Source organism: Capricornis sumatraensis, chromosome 4, assembly GCF_032405125.1.
Source record: "Capricornis sumatraensis isolate serow.1 chromosome 4, serow.2, whole genome shotgun sequence".
NCBI classification, from domain to species: domain Eukaryota; kingdom Metazoa; phylum Chordata; class Mammalia; order Artiodactyla; family Bovidae; genus Capricornis; species Capricornis sumatraensis.
The window spans coordinates 36626207-36642547 of NC_091072.1; the positions used below are offsets into that span (position 1 = coordinate 36626207).

The window sequence follows — 16341 nt, forward strand, 5'->3', positions numbered from 1 at the left end:
GCCTGCAGCCAGGATCCTGGGGAAACTGGCGAAACCGGCAAAGGGTGGGGGTTTTGACCAAAGTCAGCTCTCCCAGCCGGAGAAGGCAATGGCACCCCACTCCAGTACTCTTGCCTGGGAAATCCCATGGGCAGAGGAGCCTGGTAGGCTGCAGTCCATGGGGTCGCGAAGAGTCGGACACAACTGAGCGACTTCACTTTCACTTTTCACGCATTGGAGAAGGAAATGGCAACCCACTCCAGTGTTCTTGCCTGGAGAATCCCAGGGACGGGGGAGCCTGGTGGGCTGCCATCTATGGGGTCGCATGGAGTCGGACACGACTGAAGCTACTTAGCAGCAGCAGCAGCAGCTCTCCCAGATCTCTACTGTGGGGCTTGGCCAAGAGGAAGAACAGTTTCCAAATCCCATTTGTGAGAATTAGATCTTCGGGTTGTGACTTATGACTTAGATTTCTAGATGCTCACTGGTGGTGACTCTCTCTCCCAGGGACAACTATGCCTGCTGGTTTGTCTCATTTGTGAACTGAGAACTTGGCTTGACAGTTCTCAGGTTGGAGTCTGCAAATATAGCCTGGAAGACACGTGGGTTGCAATCCACTGAGACTGCCAGATCTTGGGAGAACTCTTGAGTCTTTGCTTTGGCTGTCTTGCAGGTGATGCTAGATCTTGGGGGAGCGGGATCTTTTGTACCCTCCTGGGGAAATGCCCCTTGCATCCAGTGAAACTGGCTCAGTTATGTCCGACTCTTTGCAACCCCATGGACTATACAGTCTACGGAATTCTCCAGGCCGGAATACTGAAATGGGTAGCATTTCCCTTCTCCAGATCTTCCCAAACCAGGGATCGAACCCAGGTCTTCCACATTGCAGGCAGATTCTTTACCAGCTGAGACACAAGGGAAGCCCTTGCATCCATGGGGTTGTTTAATACAGTCAGGAATATTTACTGTCTGTTACAGCTGAAACCTGACAAAGTATTTGAGAGGATTTTTTAAAACTTACATTAAAGTAGCTCTATTATCAGATGTTGGTCAAATTGGAAGCTGATTTTAAAAGGCTGAGAGCAATGATTTTTTTAGCTTTTGTCCTCTAAACTAAAAATAAAACTTTGTACCCAGAAGGAAAGAAACACATTAGGAAGCCTTTGTGGAAGGATATACTAAAATATTCCAAAGACACAGAACTCTAAATCTGAAACAATAAAATCTTCTGATTTTTACCTTAGTGGAAGATCTTCTCCCTGGCATAAAGAAACACACTGAGGATAAGTGGTTGGATAGTTGTGTCAGTCTCTTAATATTCAGGTTGCAGTCCAATTATTTGAGGAATTAAAAACATTTTACTTGTATTACAGATAAGAGTCTTTACAAGAACAGAAATGCCTCTAGAAACAATTCACAGCATACTCATTCCTTTGCTTTTTTTCCTTTTTCTTTTTTTAACCAATCCCCAAACCTCCCCAATTCATCTCAAAATGTTTTCAGATTTCATAAATTATTTGGTCTTACAAACCGGTGTCCTTCTTCGTGGAACTTGCACTCTTTCACTGTCTTTTGAGATGTAACTGTTCTATCTGGTCTTCTCTAGAAACCAAGGTAATTCTTATCAGGAGAGAGAGAGAGAGAAAAGGCTATTTTGCAATCCAGGCCTATGAAAAACTCTCAAGTCTCTTTCATAAATATTAGTAAAAAGCTATCTGAAGAGGTAACCTTAATTTGTTCCATCTGCCAGAAACACAATGATCTTTTATAAGCTAGTGGGTTTTGCATTATCATACCCATCTCATGCCTAAAATTTTAAAACAAAAGCTATAAAAACTCTGTTTGCATCCGTCTGTCCGTTTATAGTATCTATGTGTTATAGTCGTATGATTTTTTAAGCTTCCCAGTAGTACTGGCACTATTAATTTGTAAAGAGCTCTATTTTAACTGGTTTAAAGGCAAACGGTAAATAAAATATACTCACAGAAATATAGAAACTAAACTGTTTTTCAAGTTCATGTGATCTAGGATAATCTTCATAAATAAAACCTAATTTGTTTACTTAATTAGAACAGGTCAATCTTTGAAGCTATTAGCATTAAACAGAGTATTTTTAATTCTACCTCGGTTTACAAAGTCAAAGAAGCTCCTTCCCTCAGTTGCAGAATTTGTCAGCAAGAAACATAACTTAAAATGATTAGCTGTTTAATGTTTCATGAAATTTCCAAAAGCAAATCTAATTGTTAAGAACAAGTAAATTAGATACACATAAATAAAAGGTTTTAAATGAACGCTCAACGAGAATGTTTTACGGTAGGTCTACTTAGAAATAGTTCCCAGAATCTTTAATACGCTTCAGCTCATCTTTCAACAAAGTAAAGTCCATTCTGCTTGTATTCAAACATTTATTGAGCACTTAATGTTGCCAGGCACAAGTAAAACACATTCAGAAATGAATAGAGGTAGCTTCTCGCCCTAGAGGTACAACAAAGCACACCTCAGCGAGCTGTGTAGACAGTTGTTAATTTCCGCTTCTCCAGTTTCTCCCATTTCTTTCAGCTCAGGGATTTATAACCAGAGGACGTCCTACAAACACTGCAGCGGAGAGACGACTGCAGGTAGGGTGAGAGAAATCTAAAATAAACCTGGTTTATAGGCGAGCACGGCTCACCTAACTAACACTCAATAACCATCCCCGTATCTGCGTCAAGGAACCGCACGGAGCACACTGTAAATTACAAACTGACCAACTTCGACTAACGAAATCAAATTTAAAAGTCCCCAGGATCGTGTAAGCCAAAGCCGAACAATTTCATACTAATTTTTGGTTGAATAGTTTACAAAAAGAAAAATAAGACCTCAGAAGGACGCTGGCACAAACCGACAACACCGTGGTGACCTGAAAACTCCCAGGGGGCCGCGGAAACCACGTCTCGCGAGAATTGAGGATCTGGGGCCCTAGGCCCAAAGGGGTGGGCGGGGCGAGACGATGGGCGGGGCGCCGGGACCACCAGTTCCGGATTCACTGGCCGCAGGTCCGCAGCGGCCGTGACCTCTGGCGCCGGTCTGGGCGCGCAGCTATGGCACGGAAGCCGGGCCTCCTCCTGCCGTTGATGCTGTTGCTATTCGGCCCAGTCCCGGCACGCAGCTTCGGCCAGCTGCCCTTGATCCTCAACACTTGGCCTTTCAAGAATGCAACCATGGCAGGTGCGGGGCCGAGCCGGGGGCTGCGCTGCGCGAGCTGGCGGAGCGGGCGGGCCGCCGCTGACCCGGGGCCGGGGGCCGGGGGCCGGGGGCCGGGAGCTGGCAGACCTTCCGCAGCCGCCCCTCCGGCCTCTCCCGCCAACCCCCGCCGCGCCGCGGCGTCTCCCGCGCCGCACCCTCCTCCCCGCCACAGCTGCATTTTAGGTCCTCAGCGGCGGGGTGACTCCTGTTCGGACGCCGGTCACTATTTTCCACCCTGACCTTCGGCACTTATGGCCTCTGCTCAGACTTCCAGGGGCCCCTGCACCTTCTTTTGCTTTTTATTGTTTTTTCTGGGCTTGTGTCTCTTGTCTGCCTCAGCACCTCTGCTTTCTAACCCCTGAAGTATCCGCAGTAACTCTCTACTTAAGCTTGGCAAACGACCAAGTTCCCAAATAAAGCATCATCTATTCACCTTTATTTTCTGTGCTACATGCTGACATGCCGTATTTGTCATCAGAAATACGGGGTTCTAGTCTTGGTTATATATTATCATCATCCTCACTTCAGTTCAGTCGCTCAGTCGTGTCCGACTCTGCAACCCCATGAACCACAGCACACCAGGCCTCCCTGTCCATTACCAACTCCCGAGTCTAACCAATCGGAGAAGGCAATGGCACCCGACTCCAGTAGTCTTGCCTGGAAAATCCCATGGACGTAGGGGCCTGGTAGGCTACAGTCCATGGGCTCGCGAAGAGTTGGACACGACTGAGCGACTTCACTTTCGCTTTTCACTTTCATGCGTTGGAGAAGGAAATGGCAACCCACTCCAGTGTTCTTCCCTGGAGAATCCCAGGGACAGGGGAGCCTGGTGGGTTGCCGTCTATGGGGTCGCACAGAGTCGGACACGACTGAAGAGTCTAACCAGACCCATGTCCATAGAGTAGGTGATGCCATCCAACCATCTCATCTTCTGTTGTCCTCTTCTCCTCCTCCCTTCAATGTTTCCCAGCATCAGGGTCTTTTCAAATGAGTCAGCTCTTGGCATCAGGTGGCCAAAGTATTGGAGTTTCAACTTCAGCATCAGTCCTTCCAATGAACACCCAGGACTGATCTCCTTTAGGATGGACTGGTTGGATCTCCTTGCAGTCCAAGGGACTCTCAACAGTCTTCTCCAACACCACATTTCAAAAGCATCAGTTCTTCGGTGCTCAGCTTTCTTTATAGTCCAACTCTCACATCCATACATCGCCACTGGAAAAACCATAGCCTTGACTAGATGAAACTTTGTTGGCAAAGTAATGTCTCTGCTTTGTAATATGCTGTCTAGATTGGTCATAACTTTCCTTCCAAGGAATAAGCGTCTTTTAATTTCATGGCTGCAATCACCATCTGTATTTTGGAGCCCAGAAAAATAAAATCAGCTACTGTTTCCACTGTTTCCCCATCTATTTGTCATGAAGTCATGGGACCGGATGCCATGATCTTAGTTCTCTAAATGTTGAGCTTTAAGCCAACTTTTTTACTCTTTTTAATATGCTGTCTAGGTTGGTCATAACTTTCCTTCCAAGGAATAAGCGTCTTTTAATTTCATGGATGGCTGCAGTCACCATCTGATTTTGGAGCCCAGAAAAATAAAATCAGCTACTCTTTCCACTGTTTCCCCATCTATTTGTCATGAAGTCATGGGACCGGATGCCATGATCTTAGTTTTCTAAATGTTGAGCTTTAAGCCAACTTTTTCACTCTCTTCTTTCACTTTCATCAAGAGGCTCTTAAGTTCTTCACTTTCTGCCATAAGGGTGGTGTCATCTGCATATCTGAGGTTATTGATATTTCTCCCAGCAATCTTGATTCCAGCTTGTGCTTCTTCCAGTCCAGCGTTTCTCATGATGTACTCTGCATAGAAGTTAAATAAGCAGGGTGACAGTGTACAGCCTTGACGTACTCCTTTTCCTGTTTGGAACCAGTCTGTTGTTCCATGTCCAGTTCTAACTGTTGCTTCCTGACCTGCATACAGATTTTTCAAGAGGTAGGTCAGGTGGTCTGGTATTCCCATCTCTTTCAGAATCTTCCACAGTTTATTGTGATCCACACAGTCAAAGGCTTTGGCATACTCAATAAAGCAGAAATAGATATTTTTCTGGAACTCTGTTGCTTTTTCAATGATCCAGCGGATGTTGGCAGCTGAATCTCTGGTTCCTCTGCCTTTTGTAAAACCAGCTTGAACATCTGGAAGTTCACGGTTCATGTATTGCTGAAGCCTGGCTTGGAGAATTTTAAGCATTACTTTACTAGTGTGTGAGATGAGTGCAGTTGCCTCAGAACTTCTCAAAAAATACACATGCCTGGGCCCAACTCTTGAGGTTTTCATTCCACTGCTTGAACGAGACTTTTTTTTTTCAAGTTGCTTAAGTGATGTTGATTTGCAGCCATCTGGGACTGAGAATGACTAAGATATCACCTCCTCTAGGAAGCTTTCCCTCATTTAGCACCCTCAGACCCAGTCTGAGTCAGGTGCCTGTCTTATGTGCTCTTGTAACATCCTGTACCTATCATGGTTCTGTCCCTTTCTTACTGTGTTCCGTTCATTTCAACTTGTACTGCCCGAGGAGTTTCTTCTACTCCTACTCCTCTCCCCCATTTAGGGCTACTAATAGAATTTTCTGCTGCTGAACTGGCTTTAGCATTTGATGGCTGTAAGTTTGTATGTTACAGGCAGTGCATGTGATTCAGAGAATGTGTAAACAGGCTACAAGAAATTTCCAGCTACAAGGAGACAGAAAAGAAAGTTCAGGGCCCCAGGCAGGAAACAGTTCTCTGTGTTGCCTGAATTCAAGGGGGAAACTTCTCTAAATGTACTTTGAAGCCTGTTCTTTCAGTAGTAATACTTAAATTATTTACAAATAGTAGCACCAACCCGTCAAGGAATTCTGTGTTTATTAGTAAAGAAACTGACTGCTGAAGACCTTTTTTCTTCCTCCCCTTTTCCATGTGTGGGCCTCTGGAGAACATAGTTTAGTGTTAAAAGCATGGCCACTGGAACCAAAATAAGTATTTAATATGGTGTTTCTCTCCAGTTTTAAAACTTAGAACTGAAGCTACTAAAAGACAAATTGAAAATTCATGATATAGCATCATAAGATTTTTTTCTACATCAGATTATTTAAAATATACCTACTGAAGTAGCCTCTATCTCAGCAAGTGTCCATAACAGTACCATAACAGCAGATAATTCCAATGTGGGCTCAGGTGGATTAATTCATTAATTCAGGTATTGTGTAATTAGTATCCCCATTTTAAATAGCAGGAAACAGATGCCGAGAGGTTAAGTTGTTAGCTCAGGGTCACGTGGCCCAGAATTACAGAAGTATTCTTTTTTCACACACGTAGTAGAAATGGGTACTAATAAGTGAAAAAACCCTCACTTTGCATCAATAGCCAAAGCCTTTGGATTCTTCATGGTAAGTACCTGTCTTACATAATTCTGCCTATATCATTCTGACTTCTTTGTAGCACTTGATAAACGAAGATTTCAACTTAACTGGAGTAAATGTGCAAACAATTTTTAAAATAGGCGTTTTTGTGCCGTTTTTGGTCTGTTGCCTTTGGCACGGAAAAGGAAATCAGTATCTACACAATCACTATTGGGTTTGATTCCCAGCGTGGAAGACGTTGGCGGCCGGAGGTTCGGCCCTGGACGCGGTTGAGAGCGGCTGCGCGACGTGCGAGCAGCAGCAGTGCGACGGCAGCGTGGGCTTCGGGGGCAGCCCGGACGAGTCGGCGGAGACCACGCTGGACGCCATGATCATGGACGGGTAGGGACGCCCTGCACACAGAGCCGTGCTTCTCTGCGCGGCTCTGCTGCAGGTGGAGTTACATTTGCAGTTGCTTAGTCTTATACCCCGGAGAAGGCACTGGCGACCCGCTCCGGTACTCTTTTGCCTGGAAACTCCCATGGACGGAGGAGCCTGATGGGCTGCCGTCTATGGGGCCGCACAGAGTTGGACACGACTGAAGCGACTTAGCAGCAGCAGCAGCAGCAGTCTTATACCCAGAGCAAGATGCACAAATACATACGGTGGTTTTTCTTTTTTTAATTTTTTTATTGGAGTGTAGTTGATGTGCAGTGTAGTGTTAGTTTCAGGTGTGCCGCAAAGCGGATCAGTTACACACTTTGCTTTGTATTCTTTTCCCATTTAGGCCATTGCCGACTATCCAGTAGAGTTCCCTGTGCGGTACAGTAGGTCCTTGCTGTTTATTTTATATACAGTAGTGTGTATGTGTCAGTCTCAATCTCCCCACAATGTATAAGTTTTGATATATTTTGATATAACCTATACTCAATATCTTGTAGTAACCTATAATGGAAAAGAATCCAAATCACTTTGTTGTACACCTGAAACTAACACAACATTGTAAATTAACTACACCTCAATTTAAGATTTTTTTGAAAGGAAAAATCGTTATCATAATAGAAATATCACATGGAGGTAGGTAGGTCTCCTTAAAATAGAGAGAACCTTAAAGTACGAAAACATGTACCTGGGAAACCATTGTTTACCTGCCAGCCACGAACCCTGTGGTTTCCCTGACCTGAAGCCTTAAAGGCCCTTTCAAAAGCCAGAGCAGTGGGAAACTGAGAAGGCCAGGCTAATTGATTTTCTGGTTTTTTTCCTTAAATGTCTGAATGTGGGAATTTGTATGAACTTTGTGAATGTGTTGTCGCTTCTATGGTAAGACAGTGGAGTTTAATCCTACAAAACACTATAGGTTGAAGTAAAAAATTTGTGAACATATAAAAATACCTGAATTAATCTGACCGTGCTTGTTTCTGGCAGCACTACCATGAACGTGGGAGCAGTAGGAGATCTTAGACGGATTAAAAACGCCATTGGCGTGGCACGCAAAGTCCTGGAACACACGACGCACACGCTGTTAGCAGGGGAGGCAGGTGTGTTTCAGCTGTGCTCCGTCATGCTGTCTTTTGGCTCTAGTCTTCACTCTGAAAAAAGGGCTCAGTGTAAAATAGTGCATGAAAGCAGACCTAAGTTCAAAGTCCAGCTGTTTCACATAACATCTGTTTAACTTTGGACAAGTTCCTTAACTTCTAAACCACACTTTCTTTATCTTTAATGGAGGATATTTTAGAAATCAGTTTATTATCAATAAATGAGTAATTACTGGAGGAGAACAAGGATTCAGCATCATTTCCCTTCTTGTGTTACGTTTATATGGGTATAAGACCTGAGAGACATATGATGAGAGAAGGTGGGAACAGAAGGGGTTTTGCTACAACAGTGGTACTTCCTTGAACACCTTCCTAGGTATATACTCAAAATCATACTGCAATCTATAGTCAAAAATCACATTTGCTACATCATTTAATGATGTAGTGAACAACTCCAGGAGGCATCCTTCAGTTTTCTTGACGACAAAGCCAGGAGCTATTACTTTTTCTTGGAATCAGTGGTGCCTTTATTGGGTGTCTTAGCATTTCTTTACATACCAGGCACTGCACCCCAGTTAGAGCCACAGAGTCACTGTTGTTGCAGGGTGTCCCTTTCCTTTTGTAAAGCAGAAGGAGCAAGATCTGGAGGGAAAGGAGAACTGTCCTCACACACAACACCAGGGTGTCAGGAGATAAGCGTCAGGAAGGGCGTAGGGAAGTGGAGACCTGGAAACCGATGCCCACAGCACTCCTTGAGTCTGAATACTCCCTGGACCGTCTGTGTTTCCCACCTCGTGCTCCACAAAGGAGACGGCTGACCCACAGCACTTCCTATACATACATTTTATTTAAAAGAAGACACTTAACTCATTTACATTTTTGTTCCCAATCTCCAGCCACTAAGTTTGCCGAAAGCATGGGCTTTATCAATGAGGATTTATCCACCAACGTTTCTCAGGCTCTTCATTCAGACTGGCTTGCTCGGAATTGCCAACCAAATTACTGGAAGGTACGTATGCATGATTTTTTAAAGTTATTTGAAAATATTGAGTGACAGTCCTTCCGCTTTCGGTCATCCACCTGTTGCCTGCAGCATGAGTTTGCTCGTTGGAACCAGTGATTGAAGCCAGCTCTGGGCACAGGTGGTCTCGAAAGCTCCCTAGCTGCATCCAATCCACATCCCCGTTGGGGAGCTCCTGGCCCCTGGCAGTGGCTTCAGACTTAAAAGGTTTCTGCTGTAGGGTAAGGGGCTGCCTCACTGCAACTGCTTTCTCTGTTTCTTTGTAGCAAAAGGTTCCATGTGTTAAAAACCCAAAGTTTGGAAACCATTAATCTAAAGTATTTCTTAACAGTTTATGTATGTGAAGTATACTCTATATTTTGCCCTTATTCACCTTGAAGATTTATACTATTAGGTGTCTGTTACTAGAAAGATAATTTGTCTGTAAATCAATGGAAAAGCAAAGAAAGTGTTAATCCTCAGTCGTGTCCGACTCCTAGTGACCCCATGGATTGAAGCCCACTGGGCTCCTCGTCTGTGTGGTTCTCCAGGCAGAATTACTGGAATGGGTAGCCATTCCCTTCTGTAGGGGATGATTGAACCTGGGTCTCCTGCTTTGCAGGCGGATTCTTTACAGTCTGAGCCACCAGGACTTTAGCCTAAATCGGTTTTTCCTTCCCAGCAGAGTACTTCTCTGGAGTACCTTGATCTCTCATCCACTTCTTCACCAAATTCTAATTACCTTTGAGTAACCAGGGAGTCTCTTGAAAGAGACCACTGCTTGACACCAGGTCATGGGAGGCACCCTGTGCACAAATGGATAAGACATGAGTTGTAGGCTTCTTGCTTTAATACTAATCCAGGTCCACAAGCTGAATTTATGAATTTGGATTATTTTCTTAAGCCTCTCAGATTCATAAAAGAACCTGAGAGTACAACTTAGAATATGCTCACATGAACCTAGCTTTGAAAATTGGAAGGTTTTAAAATAGATTTTGCTTTAAATCTCAGAATAACTCTTCCTTGGCCAGGGAACAGATTCTAAAATTGAAAAAAATCAGGTTGTATATCTGATTTCTTTAAGGAATCAAAAAAAAAAAAAAAGAAAATCTAATCTTAAAAATCATATCTAATCTAAAAAAGAAAATCTTTATACTTGCCATTGTGCTGAAACATTTTGGCATATACAGAGAAAAAGTGGGGATCTCGTCCAGATATTATAGCTGTCTAGTCCATATTGGTTAATTCTGAGATTCGACTAGGTATTTAGCAAAATTATATCCATCTGTTCACATAAGACTTAGCCATACTTTGGCTTTTAATTCTTACCTTTCAGTTACCAGATGTCCTTTTGGTTTCTTGCTAATGTTTAGTAATTGTTCATAACCACTTGCTGATTTCTAAAATCACCCTTTCTAAAAAAATAAAACTTAAATATTATTTACAGAATGTTATACCAGATTCTTCAAAATACTGTGGACCCTACAAACCACCTACTATCTTAAAACGAGATGGTATCGCCTACGAAGACACAGCACACAGTTACAGTCATGATACTATTGGTAATTTGTCTTCTCTACAGTATTTATGGTTATAGTCAGCCATTTTTAATTGCTTCCTTGTAGTTTTAAATTTCTTTATTCTTATTCATGAACCAGAAGGTGATTTTGATTAACTGCCAATTAAGGAAAAAAACATACATATACACATATGTATACACACACATTCTTTTCATATCATCTGTATACATTTTGGTCAATTACCCTACACAAAAATCTGATGATCAGTCACGTGATGATTTTTAAATCTTTGTTTGATATTTAGTTCTTTAATAATTTTATGTTTGCCACATTCAAGTCATTTCCAGTAATGTTGGAAGTTTCCATTAGTCTCTAGCAGTGATTCTCTTTGGCAAAACAGTTGAAGCGGCACTGAAAAGTGAGCAGTCTGAAGTGAGGAAATGGGATGCCTACAAAATGATGCCATGAAACCAGGTCATTAAAACACACAGATTATATACCACTGGTGTAATTTTCAGAATCCCCAAGATTCCTATTGTCTTCTACCTGAAATTAATGGAAGAGGATGTTTATGTTGCCAATTGCTCAATTATTTGGTTTTATTTGAGGTACACTTTAGAGTTGATACCTACAATGATATACTCTTTTTTAAATTTCTAGGCATGGTTGTCATCCATAAGATGGGAAATATTGCTGCTGGTACATCTACAAATGGTATAAAATTCAAAATACCTGGGTTAGTGTTTCTAAAAGAACAGATCTCGAAAATATGTATTGAGTGTCAGCCAATATGTCCTAGGTGCCTTGGGGGATGAAGAGCGTTAAGAGCACAGCCCTGCCCTCATAGCTGAGTTCACTATGAAAGAACATACATGAGTAGCTGCTAAGTACAAAGGAGAAGGGGTCTCATCCAGGGCTGCAGAGTTCAAGGGTGATCAGATTAGGCCAGGATAGTCAGGGAGGCCAGAGAGAGAGGCCGGGCACTGACCCTGAGCCTGAGCTAGGGAACGGGAATGTCCGGGTCACGGCCCGAGCCAACCCGAAGCAGTACATGCCCGGGTTCAGGGCTCAGGATGGCCAGAGCAGAACTGCACATCTGTCAAGGGCAGGGAAGGAAGACCAGAGCCGGACTTGAGGGAGTCTTTAAGGATTCCTGGACTTTTATTTCAAAGTAGCAGAAAAGTGTGGAAGGTTTATTATTAACACAAGGAAAAGCTTGCTGAAATGCTGGCATGTGAGCTGGAAAGCAGAAACAGATTGTAGATGAGGAAAAGCGGTTGGGACCTGTTGAGACGATCCCACATGAGACGATGCAGGTGGTGGTGTCGGGACAGGCGCTGTGAACCTGTGCGGTCCCCCTGTGTGTGACGGGCTGCTGGCTGATCGCCCTGTAAGGAGTGCAGGGTTGTGAAAACCCAAGTGGAAAAACAAAGGAAAATCTTGCTTGTCTGTATTCCGATGAATTTACTTGAAATGATAATCAGTGACTAAGCAAAAACATCTAAGAGAGTTTTCTGCACCCTGAATGACCATGCTCTGCCCTCCCAAAGCCGAATAGGAGACTCACCGATACCTGGGTCTGGGGCCTATGCTGACGACATGGTGGGGGCCGCGGCAGCCACAGGCGACGGGGACATCCTGATGCGCTTCGTCCCAAGGTATGTCCCCCTCCTCCATCTGTGACTCCAGAGAGTCAGGTGGCAATGCCATGTGTCAGGATAACGTAATCATCTGTGCCACGTGACCTGAACCTGTGTGTGGCAGAACGTTTTAGAAACCTTGCCTACCAACTGTTCACAGTATCACTTTAACAGTCATAATCCTTCAAATGAAGCAGTCATAGTCCTCTGAAATGGAATAATACCGCTCACTGCGCTACACAGATGAAAATACTTAGAATCTATTTAAATAAAGTGTAAGGCCACTGAGAGAACGTGAAAACTGACAACAAAAGTAGAAAATGGAGTCACTATATACCATTAATGACTGAAAGATAACCCTTACAGTTGGCTGTTTTGTTCATGCCTAGTGTTTCTCCCCATTGACAGTAGCCTTGTTTCTTATTTAAAGAAACTATATACTTTCTGACTTTAGGCTGATATTACTAAATAACAGTTATTCAGCCAAAGCCAAAACATTACTTCTTATCTGAAATGAGTGGGTGGGTGAGCTGAAAAGACAGAAATGGCACCAAGATTACTTCCTTTTCTGTTGATATTGCCACAGAAGTTAGGGGCCTCTGTTCACCTATCTGCACTGTATTAAATGTGACAATTTTGTTGGTTTTACACGTGGAACCTCAAGTAACCAAACTTTGGAGTTTGTTTACTCTGTGATACTAAAGTTTTGCCTCTGTTTAAATCAGCTATCAAGCTGTAGAATATATGAGAAAAGGAGAAAATCCAACCACAGCGTGTGAAAAAGTGATCTCAAGAATCCAGAAGTATTTTCCCAAATTCTTTGGGGCTGTGATATGTGCCAACATGACCGGAAGTTATGGTGGGTTTGATTTGAAATTCATATATGTGTGGACCTGCAAATGTTGCTGAGGACAGAGACTTTTAAATGCCGTGAGAAATTTTATTCCTCTGCAGCAGAAACCAGGGCTATACTGAGTAGATGTTCACTGCTGATGTGTCAAGACCCCCAATGGGTTAAAAATGCACCTGAAACCCTCCTTGGTTGACTGGCAGTGGATAAGATCCAGTCCTTGGTTTTTAGCTTGTAGCCTTGACATCTGTCCAAAGGAAAGTTTAGCTTCAGCTCAAGTGCATGCTGAGATGGGCTAATCAAGTCAAATGCCTTTATTTGTTAGAAGTAGTTAGGGATAAATGATCTTCCCTGCTTCTTGTCCATTCATTATTTAAAGGCCTCAGTCATTTAGATCTCAGGGTTCCCAGGTACAAAATGTATTACCAATTAGTAAACTAAAGGCCTTAGCAGAATTATTTTTGCACTGTATTTGAGGCATATCGTTTGCTTCATTTACTTTTCATGTGAACCTATCACAGTTTCAAAGCACTTCAAGATCAACCACGGCTGCTCCTCATTAGTGAGATTTCAGATGGGGAAGATACATGGCCTACTGATCAATACAACTTATTAGGTTAGACTGCTTATTATTGTGCTTTGATCTCTTACTTCCCACAGTTCGGTATTTGAAAACTTGGTGGAGGAATTCCTTACGCTTTTTTAAGTACTAAAAATGCAAAAGTCAATATAAGTTACGAGGGAAAAGGCTTTATGTCTAAAATAAGTCTGTTTCATCGATTCCCTCTTAGGAAATAAGTCTTAGAAGGCTCAAAGTTGCACTTAACAGGATGTAAAAATGATAATTATATAATTGTAGATGAATTTAAAATTGACCAGCTCCTTATGCTGAAAGTAGTGGCAATAAAAGGATGCCCTCCAGGTGTCTGAGCCGGGGAAGAACTGTCTCTGTCTGACAGAGACCATCTTGACAAATTAGCCTCCCCACCCATGGGCATAGAAGAGTAGAAACAAACAGGGAGTCTGGGGAGGGGAGGATTATGGATGGATACAGGGAATGGCCCAGTGACTAGGAAATGCACCTGAAAATTTTCTGCTACGAAAAGGGTATGAAAACTTTAAAATAATGGTAGCAATGACCGCATATGTATAGGAGCAAAACATCGGCCTTTATTATGAGGTCCCATGGGCTGTCAGCTGATGGGTACTAAGGTAGACACACTCACACTGGTATGGGCTGCCTGAACAGCAGGTACACATTGACCACTGTCCGAAGCGGTGTCTGTACTGGTTGTAAATACGTGCATTCTACATTTAACCAAACGGCTTTCTCTCTTCTTGGCCCCAGGTGCTGCTTGCAATAAACTTTCAACATTTACTCAGTTTCAGTTCATGGTTTATAACCCTCTAAAAAGTGAGCCAACTGAGGAAAAAGTAGACTGCATCTAATCCATCTTTTCTGTCAGCATCTATATTTAAAGAAGAAACAGAAGCTGAAAAGTCTACTCACTGTCATCGAATAATGTGCCTCGTGTATTCTAAACTCTGTAAAATAAGCACAAAAATAAATCTTATGCTGAAACAGCATTTTCACTTTCTATATGTGGAAAAAAAATTTTTGTTTTTACTTAAGCTTTATGTATCCCCTGAAAATGAATATGTGTGTGTATTTTGTATATGTTTAATTTTAAGTGATCTCTGGATTTCTGTTCAGTGTTTCAAGAAATTTCTACTTTGGGGATTTATTTCCATAGTAATGTAGTAAAGGCACAAAAAAAATCTGTATTTGGATACTTAAATAGGTAGAGTAGCCAAGATACTTAGACCCAAAGGAAGAATAATGATGAGTCCCACCATGATACGCTCTAACTGAATTTCAGTACCTTTACAGTAGTATGTCTCTTAATGACTTATTATCAGTTATACATAGTATGGTCTTCTAGCCTGAAGAGGAAAGAATGCTGTTAATATTACAGGTGCATTGTGTTTTGCACATATTAGAAAATGTGGGCATCTTCTGGTGAGCAGCCGTGTTGATTTTCTTGGACTTTTTCATCTAATGGAGCTCTCAACCTGTGAAGGTTTGTTAGCCACAATAATCTCTAAATTTTTAGCTATAAGTATTTAGTACTGATAATTTTTTCTGCAAGTTGATTTAGAGACCTTGATCTGTACTGTGGTTTTATGAATCTCCTGTACAGAGGCTAGCAGTGAGTCAGTGCCTCTTGTCCGCCTTGCTTTCCTGTGGACAGCCGTCCTGAACTGTACATGTGTGTGCTCATTAGCATCTCTGCCTTCATGACCTTGTACATCAGGAGTCATTAATAAAGCTGCATGTACAATATTGTCCCCACCTTCAGTGTATCTGCCCTGTTTATTTCCTACACTCATCTTAATATTTCATGGTCTTTGTAAGTTAGGGCTGGAAAGCTGTAGTTTGGAGAATGCTCTCGGGTCACCTGTGCTCAGACCTCACCATGTATCATGACTGGGGTGCCTCCTCACAGACGCCCTCTCTGGCCGATCCAGTCGGTCTTCACAAAGAGGAACTTGAAAGCTGGACTCAGCAGCTGCTGATGGAGGCCTGAAAACCAGTAAGGAAATAATCCTGCAGCCTCACACTCAGAGCAGCAGGGAAAATCTTACTTTTGTGGGTTCCCATGAGGCATGATGGCTTGCTGAAATCTCCTACTGGACTGTGGAACAGGGAGAAAGAAGCCAGATTGAAACTCAGAGTTTATATCAAGGTGAAATGCCTGTGTTTCTTGTTTGCCGTCTGTTAACATGTTAGGTAACCGTGTACCACCAGAAAAATACATTTGAAAATCTTCACAGCCTGTCACTCCCTAGCAAATTAGTTGATCCTGATTTACTCTTGCAGAACTCTGACCTGAAGTTGTTAGACATGTACATGTACACTGCTGTGGCTACTGCTGCTAAGTCGCTTCAGTCATGTCTGACTGTGACCCCATAGACGGCAGCCCACCAGGCTCCCCCGTCCCTGGGATTCTCCAGGCAAGAACATGAGCGGGTTGCCATTTCTTTCTCCAATGCATGAAAGTAAAAAGTGAAAGTGAAGCCGCTCAGTCATGTCTGACTCTTGCGACACCATGGACTGCAGCCTGCCAGGCTCCTCCATCCATGGGATTTTCCAGGCAAGAGTACTTGAGTGGGGTGTCATTGCCTTCTCCAACATGTACACTATATGCACATCAAAA

At 42.9% G+C, this 16341-nt stretch overlaps 1 protein-coding gene across 2 annotated transcripts; it reads left to right on the forward strand.

Moving 5' to 3' along the window:
• The first annotated feature begins 3013 nt into the window (after window positions 1–3013).
• AGA (aspartylglucosaminidase) lies at window positions 3014–15458 on the forward strand. 2 transcript variants are annotated; one of them, XM_068970878.1, is made up of 9 exons: window positions 3014–3186; window positions 6827–6980; window positions 8004–8116; window positions 9010–9122; window positions 10561–10675; window positions 11294–11369; window positions 12184–12291; window positions 12999–13132; window positions 14472–15458. In XM_068970878.1, the coding sequence occupies exons 1-9, from the start codon at window positions 3060–3062 to the stop codon at window positions 14570–14572; spliced, it is 1041 nt and encodes a 346-aa protein (XP_068826979.1). In that variant the 5' UTR covers window positions 3014–3059; the 3' UTR covers window positions 14573–15458. The 2 variants fall into 2 exon arrangements, with proteins under 2 accessions (XP_068826979.1, XP_068826981.1); XM_068970880.1 differs by having other exon boundaries at window positions 11294–11347; window positions 12192–12291.
• Window positions 15459–16341: the final 883 nt, after the last annotated feature.